Source organism: Lagopus leucura, unplaced genomic scaffold (genome assembly GCF_019238085.1).
Source record: "Lagopus leucura isolate 7727_CA_CO unplaced genomic scaffold, USGS_WTPT01 Super-Scaffold_100054, whole genome shotgun sequence".
Lineage (NCBI taxonomy): Eukaryota > Metazoa > Chordata > Aves > Galliformes > Phasianidae > Lagopus > Lagopus leucura.
Window position 1 is genome coordinate 216,023 of NW_024962300.1, and position 20,357 is coordinate 236,379.

Here is a 20,357-nt window from a genome sequence, read left to right on the forward strand (position 1 = left end):
GATGAGCACTCAGATGAGTTCAGCTATCTTTCACAGCAGAACTTGGTGAGCATGTAGTTCTCCAGGTCAGCTCACGCTGGGACCAGAGAGGGAAGAGTTACCAGTGGGAGCCACAGCTGTGGTGCCACAGCATCCATCAGGGCAGGACCTCCCAGAGCCCAGGTCAGATTTGAGCAGCAGCGAGGTGCCCCTGCTCTGTGTCACCAAACACTGATGGACATTTTGGCTGCCTGAAAGGACATGACAGGGAAAGGTGCCAAAACCAGCCCCAAGGGAAGCTTTATTACTACTGAATGACCAGAGCAGGGCTTGTTTGCCATGCGTTTCCCAGTGGTATTTGGCAGATAGCAAGCAATTACACAGAGCACAAACCTTCTTCCTTGCCTGTTTTAAGTTACTATCTCTAAACTGCAATCAAGCTTTAGTTACATGGGGTTTTTTTTTGCTACAGGAAGCTACAAGCCTTCAGAGCTAGCAGAATACATCTCCTGCAGAAGTGGGCAGGCCTCTTGCTTCTGTAATCCCACAGCCATGGTGCGCTTGGGTCTCTCCTTCCCCTTCATAGCTCTTCAGAAAGATCAGTTTTTATCTTGAGCCCAATACTTCTGGTTGGCATATTTTATCTGTTTGGAGATAAGAGTGCAGAAAACGCCTGCTCTTGAAATGTCAGCCTCTATGCATATGAAATTCCTGCACGTTTTGACAGTTCTCTGTTCACAGCTGACCTCACAACTTCGGATTAGGCAGTCTGGGATGTCATGAGTCTGCAGGATCAGCCTTTTGCACCGCACAGTGTGACAAGTGATTAACGAGAGCCGAAAGAAGACGTAGAAGGCAGAAACCATTTGATTTTGGATGTTAGGATGTATGTTAGGATGGGAGAAATTGAAGACTTCAGCACTGATCTACATGCAACAATTGAAAGGATCAAAAAAGCAATCCAGCGGGTTGTGCGGAGCACACAGACACGACAGCACTGTTCATCTTCCACGTTTCCAAAGTTCAGCATTGGACTCACATGCATCAACAGCCAGCTTCAGCAGGCCAGCCACAGTATGTCAGTACAACTCTGCTTTGATCCCATCCGTTAAGGCAGCCCTTAAAAACCACGATGACAGGAGCCTTTGCAAGGTTAACAGAACCCAGAACCTCTCCTATCTGAACACCAGCTTGGACAGAAGGGGCTGCGTGAGCAAGTGCAGAGCCATAGAGGGTCTAAAAGCAGCAGTGCCCTGCACAGGGCTCTCCAGCCATGTGATGGGAGGTTTTACCCTCATCTGAAAGGATCCTGGAACAGTGAAGAGCCCTCTGTCCTGAGCTGCATGACAAGCAGGCATTTCCTTATTTGAAAATACCACACAGATTTTAGTTTCTGCAACTGATCCACAAGCTAAAAAGAAGAAAAAAAAAAACTTTTTCCACCTGCTTTCATTTATCCTCCTCAGGCTGGAGAGAGCCCCACAGCACACACTCCCCATATGTTTTGGCAGGCAGAGAATATGACCTGAATTAAACAGAACACGCTACACAGCCTCGGCGTGTGCTCACCAACACCACGCAATCAAAGCGCTGCGTGTGTGTGTTCTACCCCTATCCTCACTAAGGTAATCAAAGCAGTAAATAATCCTTTGAGGCTCCGTGAGGTCAAGTTTCAAAGTTGATAATTTCCCTGCACACGAACACATGTTTAGCTCAAAACCCAAACAACCCATAAAAAGCAGACATGTTCCCCTCATTCTCTCAAGCCTGTGAAGTTGCCGCATGTTGCTTAAGAACAGAATAAAATAAAGCCACACAAAACACAACCACCCGCATCATCTGCGCTTCTCACGTTATGTCTGAATAAATAGGCTCCAACTCCTCATTCTGCCCAAAACCTGCACCAGGTGTATTTCAGCAGATCAGCAAGAGAAGAGCGCTCTCGTGGCTTGCTGCTGCAGGCATCACAGCACGGAGCAGAAACGGTTACAGCGCTCGTCCCCAGAACGCCCACCCTGCCTTTCCAGTGCCGGGCAGCAACTCCCACAGCCATCCACTTGCCAGTGAGAAACATTCTTTCCCTCGTGTTTAGGTGAGACACCTGCAAGCTATTTTCTTATCTCCACTCCTTTCCCTCTTCTTAAACCTCTCTGCCTGTGATGGCAACAAAGAGCTTAATTAGGGAAGGCTGCGGATACGGGGCCGTTCCTCACCCCCCCCCTCCCCACCCGCTGTGCCCTGCCATACCACACACCAGAACTTATCTCACAGCCAGGCTGGAAGCTCCGGGCTGCAAGGGAATGCCTTGCTGTTTGCACAGCACATAGCACAGAGGACTTCACACGCTGATAGGCTTCAGGTGTTTGACAGTACAAACAGGGGTTGTGTAATGCCCCAGGGATTTCAAACAGCTGGCCTCTCTCATTCCCCTGCTTCTCATAGCGATTCTGCAAGTGGGCAGTGAGTATTTGCTGTGCAAACCACACCAGTGTGAGAATAGATCAGAGCCTGCTACAGCCAGAAAGCATTCCTCTCAGTTAAGGCCCTTGGAAATCCCCTTGCATAAGCAGTGCCTTGGCAAATCACACAACCTTGGCCCCAAACATCCGTCGCAGGCACCATCAATTACAATTTTTGCTTTAGAGGCACAAAGAATATCCTACCCTTTCCTCACTACCCAAGGTATGAGATTTGGCTTGGAAAAGGAGCTTAAATAACCGTCTAGATGAATCTGCTTACTAAGTTTTTGGACTAGGGAAGAAGCAGCCAGGATAAGAGTACAGCTGTTATGCTTTGCACCTTTGTTTTCAACAGAAGCCCTCTCTACCCAAAAAACTGCTCACTGGATTGCACCAATGGGCCATCTCCAAGAATGCCACTGCCTGCTTTGTGCTCACCTCCAGCTCCTCTTTTCTCCCTCTCTAGGGGCTCACCTGTAGTCCTGGGTGAGGGTGACACAAGACTCCTCCTTCCTCAGCCTGGCCAGCAGTGCTCCACCCTCCAGCTGCAGCCTGACCAGCCGTGCATCCTCCAGAACATTCTTCATCAGCTGCCTGTAGTTCCTCAGCAGCACAGCAGCCTCCTGAGGGATTGCAAGAGTGAGACGAGCTGTTACTGCAACATACAGGTGATGAGGGAACCAGCAAAAACCAGAGGCCAACCCAAACTAAACCACATCTCACCTTGTCCCACCCTAGGAAAGAGGGAGTTTGGTTCCCAGGGCTGTTTCTCTCAAGTATGCCAAATCCAAAGCGATAAACAGCGTTCCCTTATGCTCTTGATACTCCACCCCACCAGACTGAAACCAAAAACCAGTTCCTACTGTGCTCCACTTGCTGGGCACAGAATCATTTTTTCACCCTCATTTTCCTCTGACAGCCAACTCTTGCTGTTCTCTTAGCCTGGGCCTGCTGAAAGATGCGTTGGTGCAGGAAGACCCAGAGAGGCTCCTGCAATTATCTTCCAACACTGTGCTGCTGGGACACAACGCAGAGCAGGCAGCAATTTCCCACCATACCAGTGGTTAGGAAGCTTCTGGAGGGGATAATGCTTACAACAACAGCTCTCAGAATGACCTGCCACTACAGCTTTCACATTCAAAATTAGGGCCTTTCTGCAGCTCTTCAGCTTCCTGCTGCCCCAAGCTCACCTCTGGTGTGGGGTGAGGGACATGCTCACCTCAGCTCTTGCTGGTAATTTTCCAGATTCCACTTTATGAATGGCTCCCTGGAGGAAGGCACAAGCCCCTTGGCATCCTTGTAGCAAGTGTTCCAGTTTCTGTAAGAGGCAGAGATTAATGTCTCACAGCTGATGAGAAAGCTATCTTTTCAGTATGCAAAAAGTTAAAAGGAAAAGAAAAACAAAAGGATCAAGCACATGAACCCAAGGGTTCAATTACACCATTTGGAAAGGCTGCATGAATAGAAAGAGGCCCATGAGCCACCACAGGCTGAAGCCTGTGCATCACTCTGTAGGGACCTTCCAAACTCATGGCATGCCTGGACCACGCTTTAGAGAAAAGAAAATCAGTGCAATTATGTCCCACCTTCTTCTACAATTAGCATTTCTTCTAACTTCCCACTAAGATGAATCACTGCACATGCATTTCTGTAGGAACAAAACTTAGAAGTAGCACTTGAAATCTCTACACTTTAAATTATCCCTCTTTTTGCTAAAAGTGGTGTAAATTAAAGGTTAGGAAACTGGAAAGCTTCCACAGTCAAAGCACCTTAAACTACCAGCAAATCTGAAGGCTGTTCTCTCTTCTGGGAAAAAAGAACGACCAAAGGAACCATTTCACACATAGGTGAGAGGAGACAGTACTTTTCTGAAAAGTCACTGCTATAAGCCTAGAGACTCACAGATGCCACCCTGCAGCCACTGAAGTCAGGGAAGAGAGGAAAAGCTATTCAGAAAGAGAAGAAGAAAAAAAAAAAACAAAGGAAAAGGCAAATGGTGAAAGCTGCTGTTTGAGTTCAGTTGAATTCAACCGCCTCTTTGGAGTGCTGAACAGCCCCAGAGGGGACAGATTAGCAGGCAGGATGCAGGTGAGATCACCGAGGCAGGAAATAAACACTGTTTGCCACACAGCTGCAGATCTAAAAGGGTCATTAGCACATCCAGCGCATTACATAAACAGGCAACCCATACAGACCAATTCCGACACCAACTCCCTTTGGTAACATTTTGTGTGTTGTGAGACATGGAAACAAGAGGTATTCTGATACCGAGCTCCTTTCTGCAAGAATTATCCTTCTGCACCTCAGCTTTTCTTAACTCTGTCCAGAAAACGAATCCACATCCTCTTGCAAAGCCTGTCTGCTTCCCCACTGCCAAACCAACCTCAAGTTCTCAGATTCTATCCTAGGCACCAAGGCTTCAGCATTTCTACTGCATCAGCACGGGCACAGGGTACTTTTAGATGAGAGTTTAAAGACAAAAATGGTCCGAAAGTAAACTGGGAAAGCTAACATCTGGCAAGTGCTAAGCTTAACTGCTGAAGCTTGCCACCAGCAATACGATAATATTATCAGTAATATCATAACCTGCTTCACACATCCCACATCCCACAGCGTGTGCCATGCAGCACTGCGGGTAGAGATCAGAGCTGGGAGACCACCGAACCTTCTGGGAGTGCAGGAGACAGGCTGAGCCACTCAACTGCGACGAGGAGACAGTCAAACGGTGTGCAGCTCTACAGAGATCTAATCCTGTCTCATCTCAGTGTGCCAGATCGTGTCTCAATCCAGCTTCCACATGCTCAACAAGCACACGATCCTGATCCACAGGACTTATGCTCCCTCCGCAACGAGGGCATACAAGGGGATAATTGTGAGGGCCACAAATGCTACTTGTAGAGACTTCTGGCAGCCCTGCATGGCCAGCAAGACCTGCAGTCCTGCCAGATATCACCAGCACATGGCTGCTGCTCTCTTAGCCAGGGCTCCCTCCATATGAACTGCATCTGGTCGCTGCAGTTGCAGCCCCTCCACCCCTCAGGATTAACCTGGGTCAGCTCAAACACTTCCAGAGTGGTCAAACAAGATCGTGGCACTGAGGAACATCCAAAGCAGTGAAACAGGGAGAAGGAACAGGTTACTGGTACTGCCTCCTACTGTTACCTTGCTCCCAAGGCACACTGAACAGAATCCATACAGGGCAGCCTCCTGACCTCATGCAAACCGTTCTCAAAAAGGAAGAAAACATCCCTAGACTGATTTTTTTTTAGCCCTTCCTTGTATTTTTAGTTTCAATGTTTTCTAAAGCATTCAAATTAGATGACAACTTTGGTAAATAAGTGAATAAAGCAGCAAATACATGTTCCTGTAAGGATCTGAAACAATTATCAGGAACTTCCAAGTCTGACTCCTTCCAGGACCGCAGCTTTCACTGAGCAGCACCTCTGGCTTTGTCCAGGGAGCTTGTCCCAAGTCCCAGAACATCTAATTTTTGATCAATCAATTAATTTTTGAGTCCTTGATGATCAGGCACCAATATGCTATCCTGAGATGAGCACAAGAAGTGCCTGTCCTTAAGCCTGAAGCGTCACTGCACATCACAACAAAGGATTCTGTTTCTTTTTTCCCTTCAAAATACGGGCAAACCTGAATTAACACAGTTCAAGCAGATGAGCTGAAAGCTGAAGTTCCTCCAGCTATGCTAATAGGCCACAGGATACCTCCATGTTATGAAGACGATGTCAGCACTCCTTTGGCAACAGAGATGGTCATTTGCATGCGCAGCTGTTACAGGAAACACTGCCTTTCTGTGCTTGTAGGCTCAGTTGCTCACAGGCTCTGCTCTCTTGCTTCAACTCCTCCCAGCTACAAAGAACACCAGACACCCACTTACCATACGGAAACTCAACCAGTCCCGGTGGCAGTACGGGAAGGTCCCTTCCAGTTCCAGAGGCAGCTGTGAGCTGTCTATGTGCTTATGGAGGGATTTCATGGAGGTGAGAATTTCAAACTGCATTGAAACAGAACGGGAGAAACAAAAGCACATTTGCGTTAAAGAGCAGCGAGTGCTGGCAAGGAGGAGGGGAAGTTAAATGAAGCAATGCTGTCTCTTGTTATCTTGCATAAAAACAAGGCACGCTGTGTATCTGCAGTATGAAGAAAAAAATCAGTTCCCATCTTGGAGCAGTTTGCTGTGCAGCTTAGTGGGTGAGCCCCGAGGGAACGCAGGCCAAAACACGTCGTTTCACCAAGCAGAACATCTGTGATGGAAGTCTGGCAGCAGCCAGCTTTCTCTAGCTGCATCCAAAACTTCCAAGGACAAGCAGAGCGACTCAGCTCCCTCATTTGCTCTCACACGGGGTTGTAATTTGCATTTGTTTGGAGAGCCTCGGAGCCTAAATCCAGCCCCCAGCTTCCCCAGCTCACTTCCTGGAAAATCTGAGCCTCTCTCTCAGAGCAGTCCCTGCCCTACCCTCAATCCTGCACTCACCACAGCAGCTATTTGCTCCAAGTGTTTCCTAGATTTCAGCACTGATAATTTGCTTTCTCTGAGTCTGCAGTGCCTCAGCACAGAATTCTGGAGGGACAGACAAGTGCTCCTGAAGGTAGGTGGAACCCAGCCCAAGAGTGCAGGTGCAGAGAGTTAACCCGATGCACGCACTGCAAAGTTTTCACTTCCATGTGAAATAGTGAGGATGTTTCCAATTCCTCCAGCATGCCCATGTCTTTATTAAGCTTTGTTCTGTTCCCTCCTACACGCTTTGGATGCACTCACTGCTTTTAAGTAATGCCTTCTGGAGCTCGCCCTGCACGCACACACCTGCAAACACAGAAATGGACTAACAGCATTTGCTGTCTGTTAGGCTTTCAGGGCAGCGTGCCACACACAGCAAACACAGTGCTGTCCTGCAGGGTCAAAAAGGAGGACCAGGTCTACTTTGAAACCAAGAGGATTTTTGTGGCAGGCACAGGATTTCAGTCTACCCCTGCAGCATGTAACAGTCTTGGTGCAGAGGGAGATGAGTAAGATGCAGTCTGATGCTCTGTTCACTCATCACAGGCAATCAGAGAGGTTAAAAAGCCCAAACTTCCTACACAGCTGTGGAATACCAAGGCACATTTACTTCTAGCGGGAGGGGGGGCATAGTGATGCTGTGATGATCTTCCCTCCTCTGTTAGCACCTCCTGTTACCCTTCCCAGATATCTCAGCTGCAGGAGAACCTCACATGCTTACACGTCTCCTCCTCCTCCTCCTGCAGAAGGCTCTCAGCCGCTGACAGCAGCGGCTACAAGGGGAGGAAACATGAGATAGGAACAGTCTGTGAAGCAACAAGTCCCTTCATGGGATGGAGTCCGGAGTTGAGAAAAACGAGATCTCTTCTTGACCAAGGATTTCCTCCGTCGTTCAGAGGAGGGCAAGAAAAGCCTATTTGTTACTGTTAATGAACAGGCTCCTCCATACAGCTCTCCACGTCCCCAGCAAACCCCCTGCATCTCAAGGGCCCCAGCAGACTGACATAATTATGGCAGACACGTCAGCGATGGACTTGACAATAAACACAGCACGACAGAGATAGGTTCAGCTCCCAGGAAATTTTACAACCCCATAAATACCACACCCGTAAGAGACTACAACCATAAAATATAGAGAACTGAAGGGATTTCATGTGAGAATGAGCGTACATTAGTGAACTCAGAACCCTGTGCTCAGAGTTAAACACAGGATAACAAGAGCTCCCCAGCCCCTGCACAAATGCTTTTATTACCTGTCCTGCTGCTGGCTTCTCCATCCGAAAAGTCAGATCTCTTTCAACCAGCAGCAGTACTCCATGAATACAATGAGGATCCATGTCCTGCAAAAGAACAGAGGGGAAATCCCATCACCTGTCCACCACCAGGATGCTACGGAGAATCTACTGTCCCAGCTCTGCACAAGAGATTGCAATTTCAAAGGTACTTGGAAGCCTGGCAGGCAGACACTAGGAACAGGGGAGGCTGCTCTGCAGAGCACCAAGGCCTTAAGGTAGTTCAGTTCACGTCAACTAATCATGCAGTATTTAAGGAAGCAGTGAAAGAGGGCAGGTCTTGGCTCATCTAAAAAAATGCTGCCTTATATATATGGAAAAGAATCAGCGAAGGAAAAAATTAAGAACAGCTACATTCAATGTCCATGTCAAGGTCGTTTTTCCTAACTGAAAGGAAGGTTTTTTCCCCACAGTGCCAAAAATATCATCTTCTCTATACTTACTGCCAACTCACAACCAAGGACTTGCATCCTGTCGCTAGAGTTGAACCAAGAGAAATTCCTATTTGGACATACTGAGGGATGCCTGGCAGATGCAGCGCAATCTGTGACCCAGGATCAGCTTTCCAACTACAGAAGCACTCTACAGGAAACTGACAGCAAGGACAGGGAAACATAGCAGAAACATTCAGATCACACAGACAGGACCAAATAAATGATACTGGGATCTGGATTGCGAGGAAAAGCTGTCATTCCTCATGGTTAGAGAGAAGCCGTTCCATCTAAGTGTCGTGTAGTTGTTCACTGCATCTGCAAAGACCTTGGGAACTATCCAGCAACAAATCCTTTTCGGCAGTGCTCAGGCTGCAAGGAGCTTGCCATACAGGAGGCCACAGCAACCCTGCTTAAGAAAATGCCCCAGCACTGTTGAAGTGAAATATCCAACACGAGCAGCAGGGCCAGCACACAGAGGCAGACATCTCCCTTCCACCACAGACCGTGCTGCCCAACCTGACCAGCACCCAGCACTGCAATTTAGAAACAAACCCAGCTTTGCAAATGCAGGCGGCAGCAGGGATCACAGAACAAAGGGAAAGACATTTCTCTGTGATGCTAAAAGAGGATCCTTTGGAACAGCCAGGAAAATAGCTCAGCTGAAATACCTCCCAGAGCAGCAAGAGGTTCCTGTCTTCTCAGATCCCTTTCTCCAAAGCAAATTATTCATACTTTCACTGTTATCTCAAACACTGATCAAAAGGCCAAAAAGAACTTGCAGCAGAATTAGGCTGAAATGGGTAAAATACTAAAGCTCATCTAAAGAGAAGATGGGGGGACACTGAACACCAGTAGCTCTGAGTTTGTCTGCTAGGAGGTAATGAAGGATGAGAGTATCCACAGTGCCAAGATGGGTCACAGAGCTATGAATTAGATAAAAGTATAATTCCACAATCCCTCCTACACTCCAGCAGTTGTAAGACTTACAATCTGGAAATGGTTTGAAGCTGAGGGAGGGCAGATTTATGCTGGATGTCAGGGGGAAGTTCTGCACTATGAGAGTGGTGAGGTGCTGGAACAGCTGCCCAGAGAGGCTGTGATGCCCCATCCATCCCTGGAGGTGTTCAAGGCCAGGTTGGATGGGGCCCTGGGCAGCCTGGGCTGCTATGAAATGTGGAGGTTGGTGGCCCTGCGTGTGGCAGGGGGTTGGAGCTTCGTGATCCCTGAGGTCCCTTCCAACCCTGGCCATTCTGTGATTCTGAGAGGTTAAAGGTTGGGGTTGGTGTAACACAGAGTTCTAAGAGCCAAACACTCGTTTGCTTGTGCGCTGTGCTGAAAACAGCAGCCGAAAAACCATTTGCAGGTTAAGCTGGCAGGAGAAAAACGTCAAGAGAAAGAAATACTTCCAAAAGAAATTAAGCATTGCCATATTTTTTTTTTCCAAACAGCTGAAGAAAAGTCAGTCTCATCCAGCTCTGAGGGATGCATCCAAGTGGGCTACAGCAGTCCACAGGAGAGCTCTGGGAGGCAAGCAGAGCTGCAAGCAGTGGGGTCCTGCCGGCAGAAGCTTCCTTACAGGTTTTCATATCACCTTTGCTAACAGGTCCAGCTGTGTGGAAGCTAAAACACAGCCCACAACTCCAAGGGAACACCACATTCCCCATCACAGGTACAACGTGGACGTTAAAGAGCAGTATTAACAGCAGCTCAGAAAGCAGCAGGGCAAACACCGACCCTGTTGCTTTTTTAAATGGAAGAATTATTTATTTTCTTCAGGCAAAAGCTTCAAATCAGCTTCTGGCTTCCTGAGTCAAGCCCATGGCCAACCTTCATGCTGGCCACAACTTGAAGCAATGGCAGTTTGGGCAGCCTGTGCTTATGGGACACCCCCACGCTCAGTCTTTAAGAGAGCACTACTCGTAGAGCTGTATGAGATCCCTGGTCTTTAACATCAGACCGAGCTCCTCCACACTACTGCACTAACAGAGCATGTAAATACAACCCTTGAACAGCAAAAGGATTACACAGAAATTTAAACTGCTACTCTGTGTCTGTCTTCATAAACAGACTTCTCCCCTCCCAGTCTAATGCAGATCCAGCAGATTAGGGATTAAACATTTGCGCTGACATGCAGTACTCACAAGTATCTCATTCTAAGAACTCAGGCAGAGGAAAATCCCACAGCTGTTTGTTCTCTGAAGTCCAGCACACGCTGCCTCGCTCACTGAGGCACAGCAAAGCTCAAAGCAGCAGGCTCCCACAGCACAGAGCTAGCTGGTGCCAAGCTGTGACCAAGCATCAGAGCAGCATTCCCCTCTGCACAAAGCCTGCTCCAAAGCATTATTATACAGCTTCCCCTGGGAACAAAGCACGATCCATTTTGCAGCACATAAACACTGCACGCTTCCCCTCTCCTCCTCTGTACAGAGTTTCTCCTCCTTCCTCTCAAGTTAGCTTTGCTGCAGCACTCGATATTGCCTCTGCTCCCAGTGCTGCCTGGGACAGAAAGGCTTCCAGTAGTCTTCATGCACCCTCATCCTTAAGAGGATGGGGAATAAAGTCTCGCAGAACACAACTGAAAGCAAAGAGGGTGAGAAGGGCTCACAAGGTGGCTCTGGACAGCAAAGGAAAGTCAGGGAAAGCTATCTGCCTGTTAGTACTTAATAATTCTGTTCACACATTCACTGTGGAAAGATGGAAAATGGAAGAGCTATTGCCTCAGCTTGACAAATCTTGACCCAGAAATATCTGGGATGAAATTCTTCTTCTCTCCCCAGGGAGGTTCTATAGAGTTAATAGATTCGAGCACTGCAACAGGAAGAGACTTTGCATGAGGTCATCTCTGCTGTGCTCATCCGCTGTGAAGCAGTGCTTCTCACCGCTGAGTCAAGAGGAAGATGTCCCTTCCAAACTGAACAAGCAGCACCGGGTCTCAGAACTTCACAGATCCCACCCCTGTTTTCATAGCGGGCTCCACAAAAGCAGCGTAAATAAAGTCCTGCTGAGCAGAGAACAGAACAAGAGAGATGAGCTCTCTAGACACAGTGTGCTAGATAAAAGAGAAACTGGGAGGTGTAGCAGGGATTCCAGAGAGGAGCCCAAGGAGGCCGCCTGTTACATGACCTTCCAAGCCCAACTCACTGATTGCTCCTGCATCCACTGCCCAGCAAACCCCGCCACACTCTAGAACACTTGACTTGCTGCACTGTAGTCAGTTTTCTAAACTTTGCTCTCCTTATTTCGGAGCAGATGAGAACAATGTTGTGGGATCCCAGAGGTAAACCAGAAGTAAATGCTAGGCATCCCCAAGAGGCTCAGCAGAGCCAGGGGATTACTGTTGTGCCAAGACCAGACAGCGAGCCAGCTGAGCAGGTCTTGTTTACAGAGTCTGCACAAGAGGCAAGGTGAGGACCAACAGACCACAGGCAGAGCAATCAGCCTGTCAGTCGGTTACCTGGAGCACACATTCAGCTCCAGCAACCTCTCTTGCAGCACACCAATCCCTGCGAGCGAATGTTGTTCTACCCTCTACTCAGAGCCAGACCGACATCACAGCAGGATATTGCACAGGTAGTTAAAAAAAAAAATAAAAAAGCTTTTCCTCCCTCCCCATTTCAAGGGATACGAAGCATTGAGTCGGGAGGGCTTTGTTCCTGCTGTGTTCTGTGAGAGCAGTGACCTACTAGTGGCCCCAAAGCACAGTCTCTCAACATGCTGCTGTTTTCCAAATAACCCCACTAAAACACAGCCATGGAACCTACACAGAAGCACTCAAAAGTTTTAGCAAGCCACTGCCATGTGAACATAACAAGAAGAGAAGGTACTTGCTTGTTACCTCTGCAGAACTGAGCAGGGCATCAGATTACTCCTTCAGCACAGAGAATGAGCACTGGTAGTGCTCACACCTCCTCCCAGCCCAGGAAGCAGGAGGACTCTGACTCAGCCCCAGCACTCAGATGTGGCACTGAAGCACATAAACCACAGGGACACCAGCCTCATTAAAACACTGCCCCATTCCAGTCTGCAGAGCTTGAGCCCTGCGAGACCTACGCTCTGATTTAAAAGGAACACCTGCTTAAACAAGATTAGTCATAGCTACAACCCAGAATCTCCTCTGGCTTTCTAATAACAACAGACAGAAGCAATCTGGGACCAGAGGCATCACAGCCCACTTGCTTCTCAAGTGATTGATACGAAAGCCTTTGACCTGAAGCAATATAGAGTTACAGCATGTCCGTTTCCCATCCTTCACCACCAGCCACACAAACAGCTGCATGTGCTCTTCCACCTGGTACAGCATGCAGTGCTTTTCCCTCCTGCTGCAGCAGGCAGAGGCCTCTCCTCCTCCCTTCTCTGTGGGCTGTGTTTTTCCCTGTGTTTCACCTAGACCCAGTCAACAGGCAGCATCACCACACACTATCATTTGTGACAGCATTTACACTCAGATACAGGACTGTTCTCAGTGTAGAGACAAATAAATCAGAAGGGGGGGGAGGAGCGTTCTCTAACTCAGACTTGCTTAGGTTTTTTTTGCTTTGTCTGCAGTCTGGCAAGTTCTTCAAACAGGGCTGGGTGCATAACTCCATCTCTCAAAGCCAGGAGGCAGATGGAGACATAAGCAGCAGATGGAGATACAACCTCCAACCAAGACAGCAAGCCAAGAAGCGTTCCTTTGTCTGAGCTCAAGGATCACCTGCAAAATGCTGAATGCCTTGAAGAGAGCAGGAACCGGCGAACAGCGACGAGCATCCACAAGAACAGTCAGACCCAAAGCCTGACACTCGGGTCTGCAAGGACAGAGAAAGAGGTCATGTTAGCCAGCAGTGATGATCAGCAAGTCCCTGAAAGTCAAACTCTTGGAAGTAACGGGGTAAAGAAGGCACGTTATGGCTCTGTATAAGGAAAGCTAACTATCTAGCCACTCTTCCTTCCCTTAACAACACGTACAATGGAAACCACCACCCAGACAGCTCAGGTTTTACCACTGTTTTCATGTGAACTTTCAGTTTCTCCAATTCCTAGGACAGCTCTCACCAATGGCAGAAGTGCTGATCCCCCTTTTGAAGGATCCGCACAGGAAAAACTGTCCTTCCTCAAGGCGTTCTGGGTCAAGCTTGGCCTTACTCACAGTGCTTCACAAGAACAGCCCTTCTGGATCAGACCCAAAAACTCATCTTTCCCAGAGTCAGAATGAAGAGAAAAGCATTAAGAGAAAGCATGAGAGGCAGAAGCATTCTCAGGTGTTAAGCCTGCTCTGTTCATCGACGGGTGAAAGCCTACCAAGTCACTGACAAAGTTAGATAAGCTAATAAGAGTTAAAGCTATCTCAAAGTGAAAAGGTCTTGGTAGAGCCCACATTTGTAGAGCACGTTTTCTTTCCCCTGACAGCCCAGGAGTGTCACAAACCTCGGGATGCTGTGCAGGTACAGGAGGAGGCGAACCAGTTCAGTGGTGTTGCAGTGAGGGTTTAACCAGGCTGTGTTCCTTGTTGTTATTATTGCCACTGCACGTCCTGACTTATCTCTGGTACCTGTAAAATAGGGAGAAGCAAGAAGTCATGCAAGGACATCAGACTAACAGAGCCTGCTTCCAGGTGCGTATGTTTCAGATTTCCCTGCTGTCACCCTTGTCAGCTCCCTAGAAATGCTCTGCAGAACCAGACACAGTCTGTGTTACACACCAGCGTGGGCTACAAGCACACTTCCAAAGCATGTAACTGCTGCCCAAGAATGAAATGGCTGAGCACTGCTCAGGGAGCTGAGCTCTGCTTGCCCTTCTCTCAGGGCAGCGTTCAGCTTGGACTGTTCTCTTCCATCCAAACACAAAATCCTCACCAAATTTGGCAGAAGTTGGCTAATGATAACACAACCTTTTGAGAAGTGAAAGAATCTCAAGATAAATAACCTGACACCCACTTGTGTTGCAGTATCACATGTAGAGGCTGCTCATCACAGCCACCTCTGCCCACTGCCCATTTCTGCCCTGCCCTCCCTCCCTAGGAAAGAGCCATGAAACCTCTGCAGGCTCCCGAGCTCCTCAGGAACAAATGAGACCCAGCCACCACGATGCTGCTACCAGTTCTAGGGAATGGTTAAGGCATATTACAGGCAACACAGCTGAGCTGGGATATGCTGAGGAAGGAGAAACCCCTCCACTTCAACTAGCCACAACTGCTACCTGACTCTTGCCTTTCAGAAGTCCAAAGACAGCTTATCACAGGCTGCAGCCCGCTCTAGGAGCTCCCAAAACTAAGCGACATTCCAGCTTTGAACTTTAGCCATGGCACGCCTTGAGAACCACAAGGAAAAGGACTGGAATTACATCCAATCTCCTCTCCAGATGTAAGGAGAAGTAACAAGAGGAGAACAAACCACTATGGAGGCCCAGAGCTGCCTGTGTCGTTCACACCAGGCAAGGCCACCGCTGTGAGCAACCACCGCTGCGAGCTCAGGAAGGTAAATGATCCACAGAACTGCAGGGACTGCACCTCTATTGTGTGAAAAGTAATTCACTAAAACAGAAGGCATTTCCTGCCATACAAATTGTGTGAGAGAAGGGAAGAGTCCCAAGCACAGTACAAAAGCAGAGGTGTAGGGAAAGCCTTCCTCTACCCCAAGAGATACCAGCCCTGGACCACCTCTCTCCCCATCCAAGGGAGGAGCAAGTGAGCTGGGAGGTAAACTAGATACAGATGGCCAGCCCCAAGCACAGCAAACTGCCCTGGTGTGATCTCAACCTGTTACAAGGACATGACTTGAGTCAGAGCCATACACACAGATGGGCATCATTTAAAATCAGGGCTTTTTGCCTCCCAGGGTCAGAACCGTGGCACAGACTTTCTCCTGCTGACAGCAGGGTCAGAGGCTTCGATCGCCTCCGTGCTTCAGGAGGAATACTGAATTCTGGACACCATATTACCAAAGAGCTGGAGAGCTGTATCCCATTTCATAAGGGCTCATCAGAAGATTTAAAAAGAAAGTTCTCAGTTACTCTCAGCATAAGGCTATGATAACTAGTCTCATTAAAAGCCTTCTTGCTCTGAAGCATCATCTTTTGTCCATTAGGGAAGCCAGGCACCACCAGAACTTGATTAAACCTTTAATCAGCACACGTGAGTAGGAAATGACCTGACTAGGTCAAAAAAGCAACAACAGCCAGCAGGGCTAGGTCTGCAACAGTGACACAACCAGCTGGTTGAAGAACAGAACGCAGGAACAGAACACTCCTGAAAGGAAACTTTCTAACTCCATCACCTGCTAGCCTGTTGATTACTTTTTATTCTCTGCTTGTCATAAAAGTTATCCTCTCTAACGCAGTGTTTCATTACCAATATCTAACATTTGGCATTTAACTGAGTGGTGCACGTGTTTCCTCAGGCATCTCCTTCTGGATGTCAGTGGGCAATCCTCACAGGAGAGAAGAAACAACAACCACATCAGTGCCCTTTCAGACCAAAGCCCCCCTGGATGCATCAAGCCCAAACCTCCTCCTTCAACTCACTCCAAACACACATCTCTCCAACCTGTATTTGAATCCTTGTGACTTTGTACAATGTGGTAGGAACCTGTGACAAATATGAGCAGCAGTTCCCACAGTTGGGCTCCTTCTACAGCAAGGCCTGTGTGTTTCTCTATCAAACGCTTCATTTTCTGGCTGACATACACATAATAATCAGCCCATGCTGATCAGCAGACCCGTTTACCTACCGATGCTAATTTATGTACTTGCAGGTACCGTAAGTCTGCCCTGCACCTGGTTTTTCACCTCACCTTTTTCCAGAAGACTGAAGTAGTCCTGTTTCCCTTTTCTCCTTCCCCATCTAAGGCTCTTTTGTGGTTTTTTTTTTTATATCTCAGTCACCTTAGGAGGTTAACAGCGCTGCCAGCCTCGCACAAGACAACCCTCCAGGTACCAGCTAGGCTGTCTCCCTCTTCTGCCCCTCCTGCAGGTATCAGAGCACCCAAACCACTCCTCTCTGCTCTTCAGGCAATTCCCAAAATGAAAGAAGCTCGTGAGCTCACTGAATGCTGCACCTTCCTGGCCCACACCGTGCAGCAGGGACGCAGAACCCTTGGGGTGAGCAGCTGCTGTTTGTCACTGAGCAGCACCGCAGAGGTAAGTCCTCACTTCCTCCGTCTAAGTAAATATCTGGTTAAACACAAAGCCTTCTTGTTTGGGCCCTGCACTCCAAATGATCCTGGCTGCTCCGTCCAACAGCCTCAGCTTTGTTTACCACTCTGCCAAAACTTGTCCCATCCAGAAGTTTGAACTGCAGCAATTCAATATTTTGCTGCCATATCAGATACAAACACTGAGTAAGGTTTGACCTACAGCCGATCCCGGCAGAACAATTCTGGGAAGTCCTCCCATCACAGCTACTTTTGTCAGAGGCCATGTAGCCACGCTATCGTTCATCCCACACGCTGCTCATCCACACTGCACCGGGATGTTCCTTTCAACACCCTGCCTAATGAAATCAAACTCGTTAGAGAAATCTTTTCTACCCAAGGAGCTACATTTAATCAACCAAACTTCTAATTACCGAGAAGAAAACTGGTTTTACAAGAGCGCTGTCAAATAGCCACTTCCACGCTCTCGTCCTTTAATTATCTACCATGTGAATCAAGTTCCTATTGTTTTGACCAGGTCTAATGTCAGGCCCACCATATCATTAGCTGGATACTCACTCTTCTTTTTGAACTAATGCTATGAGCCTACAGATTTGGCATTTCTGACTCATACGTGCTTCGTTAACGTTTTAAGACTCTAGGGAGCAAGCAAACATGACTTTCATGGGAGGGAAACTCTACTTCCTGCCCTTCCCATGCAGAAGCTGGAAGAGAATTCTAAACTGTTACTTCAGGAGAGGTTTGGAATGAAAGGAATGAGACTGGCAGAGACTGCAGTACTGAAAACCTGGCGTATCTCCTCTGCCCCCCCAGCAGCCCCACTCCCCAGACACGTTCAGGCTCAGCTACTCACCAGGCAGGCAGGCGACTCCGCTCCTGAGCACTTCAGGGTTCACATCCTTGACTATGGAAGGTGCAGAGCGGCCGCCCCAAGCAGCCCCAGGAGCTGGGGATGTGGGGGGACTAACAGGTGCAGAGGTTTCCTCCAGGGCACAGGCTTTATCTGCTGCCTTCAACACAACATCTGTGCCAGATGCTTCTTTTACCACCTCTGCCCCGTCCGATACCATGCCTGCAAGACAAGCAGCAGTCAGAAGCTGGAGCCCAGCTCCACCCAGAAAGGTCCCAAGGAAATCCCACAGTGGGGAGGGACAGTGTGCCCCCAGCACCCCGCAGCTCCTCGTGCCAGCAGCTCACATCACACATGCTGCAAACCTGTCACAACATGAATGCTGCAGCAATTAAAAAGACAACAACAGTCGATCGTGAAGTTTTCAAACTCCAACAGCTCACTTTGGAGCAGCATTACTGCGCTCAGGACATGGCTGAAGGTAATGCATGGAGCAGGACGTGTCTGCTGGCAGCCCCAAGTCCGGAGCAGCACAAACCCTTGGCAGAGCTCCAGCAGCACGAGTACTGCAAAGTGATAAAGCAGCTTCTGACAGGGAGAGCCGCTCCAGCCCGGCAGAATTACTCCCCCGACACCACTTGCAGATTGCTTCTTGAAAATGCAAAGCCGACTGGAGGCTGACAAATCAGCTGGGAATTAGCCAGCAAAGAGACCTCGTTCTGCTCGTCCAGACTTTTTTAATTAACAGTTAGCCTGAATGGCAGAAATCTATTTTAAAACCCTCTAGAGCAGAAGGAGGAGAGCAATCAGCTCCGTTAGGGAACTGGAGAAAACTCTTCATATCCCTGACACTTCAGCTCTGAAGAACAAGTGATCGGATTCATCTGATTCCAAAATTAATTAGCTGCTACTGCACACAAATTAACGCCAGTTTTCTCCCCACTTTGAGTTTCAGTTTTCATGTAGAGGTAGCTGGAGAGAAGAAGAATTCTCCTCGCTATGTTACTCCCCATTTCCCAGCGTGGTGGGAATTAAAAGGCAGGAGCGTGTCTTCAGGATCCTAAGCACACAGCCAGGCTATCACTGCTGGGCAGAGGCACATGCTGCAGAATAAAAGCTCTACTTCTCTGCAAATCACGGAACTTCAGTATCTACCAATAGAAATCAACCTCCCTTTAGAGAAAATAAAAGAGGGGAGCATTTATTTGCTTGCTGTGAAGTCACATACTTTAATTGCTATTTAAAATTGACTTAAACCACTCTACCTTCCTGCTGCATCAACAGTGCTGACACTTGACTCAGTTTATTTACCAACAGATTCCAATACTTCATTAAAGAGCAGCACTGGAACAAAGCAGTCCTTGAAGTGGCTTTCAGTACAAGTTTTAGCAGCAAAGGAGATTTGCAGGTTGAGGCTCAGCCCAAACTGCCTTCAGAACTGCTCAAGTGGGTAAGAGAAGTGCCTCGAGAGCAGGGCTCAGCATGCAGAAAGAGCCAACAGGGGAGAGCCAGGAGGGGCTGCAGGGCTGTGCCACAAAGCAGTGACTGAGTGCAGCCCAGCACCCTGCTAACATCCCTCTCAGGGACCTGGGATCTCACATGGCATTTGCTGGGGTGAAGTTTTGAGGGCTCTGCACCACTGTGGGACACAGCAGGGCTCAGTTCTGTTCCCAGCACTACAGTTCAGGTTCTGTTTTCCATTAAAGAGGTCACTGCTTTGGGAAATGCTACCATATCTTCCTGAGGTGGGATTTAGAGGGGCACAGACCTGCCGTGGATCACCAGGCCAAAGAAGTCACAGCCCAGATGTTTTAAGGGCTGGTAGATTCCGTGGGAAAACGCGTTCTCAGGAGGCTGTGGCAACAAGCACACATGCTATTTGTAGTAAGGGAATTTGCATCACATGAAGGAAGCCTCTGAAGAAGACCTAAAGGTGGCATTCAAAGAAAGGGAGCACGGCTACATTGAAGGAACCACACGGACCCAAACACACACGGCAGCCCTGCACTGGAGCTTTTTTAGGAACAGGCAGCAGCTGCTCAACCCCGGGAGAGAGAAGGGTTTCGTTCGGCCCACCGGGCACAGCTGTGGTGCCAAGGCCACCTCAGAAAAGCTGTGCAGCCTCTGGAGCACACAGGCCCTGACCAAAGCCACCCTGCCCTACCAGAGGCCCCGTGGAGGTGTGCAGGCCCCAGCTCTCCCCAGGCATGCCCAAGCACACTGTTTGCTACTTGCAGTCTGAGGTGGAGGCGCTCAGCGAAGCGGAAACTGCAGAACGCAGAGGATTACATCAAAAAACCAACTGAGAACTGGGACAGCCGAATCTGCCACGTTTGCAGGTTCCACCTTTCCCCGAGGGGAAGGAAGCGGGAGAGAAGGATTTGCTTGCGTGCATTTCAAAGAGCCATTAGCATTTCTCCTGCAAACTGCCCCGGCATCAGCATCATGCATGCTAACACCCTGCAGGAACACTGAGCGGTAGCTGAACGCCCCAGCAGGTGCTGCTGAATCCACCCTTGGGTGGCTCCTCAGCAAACTTCTTGACTATCAGGTTATTTTCCACTCCCCAAAATACTGGAATTCTCCTCCAGGGAGAGCTGCAAAGTTTCAAAATTCACTTAAAGTCAGCCACTGGGGAAGGAAAAAGACATCAAGTAGGTTTTCTGCAAATGGAACCAATGTAAATTCTAAGACAATCAAC

At 48.6% G+C, this 20,357-nt stretch overlaps 1 protein-coding gene across 7 annotated transcripts in view; it reads right to left on the minus strand.

Annotated features, from left to right (window-relative positions):
* The window catches only part of PLEKHG4 (pleckstrin homology and RhoGEF domain containing G4), a 79,789-nt gene that overhangs the window by 33,373 nt on the left and 26,059 nt on the right, over positions 1–20,357 (minus strand). For all 7 annotated transcript variants that reach the window (XM_042886153.1, XM_042886155.1, XM_042886154.1 and 4 more), the window contains exons 4-10: positions 17,660–17,878; positions 14,084–14,207; positions 13,371–13,464; positions 8,205–8,291; positions 6,331–6,447; positions 3,658–3,756; positions 2,913–3,061 (exon numbers count right to left, since the gene is read on the minus strand). In XM_042886153.1, coding sequence (XP_042742087.1) covers positions 2,913–3,061; positions 3,658–3,756; positions 6,331–6,447; positions 8,205–8,291; positions 13,371–13,464; positions 14,084–14,207; positions 17,660–17,878 — 889 coding nt within the window. The remainder of the gene's footprint in view (positions 1–2,912; positions 3,062–3,657; positions 3,757–6,330; positions 6,448–8,204; positions 8,292–13,370; positions 13,465–14,083; positions 14,208–17,659; positions 17,879–20,357) is intronic.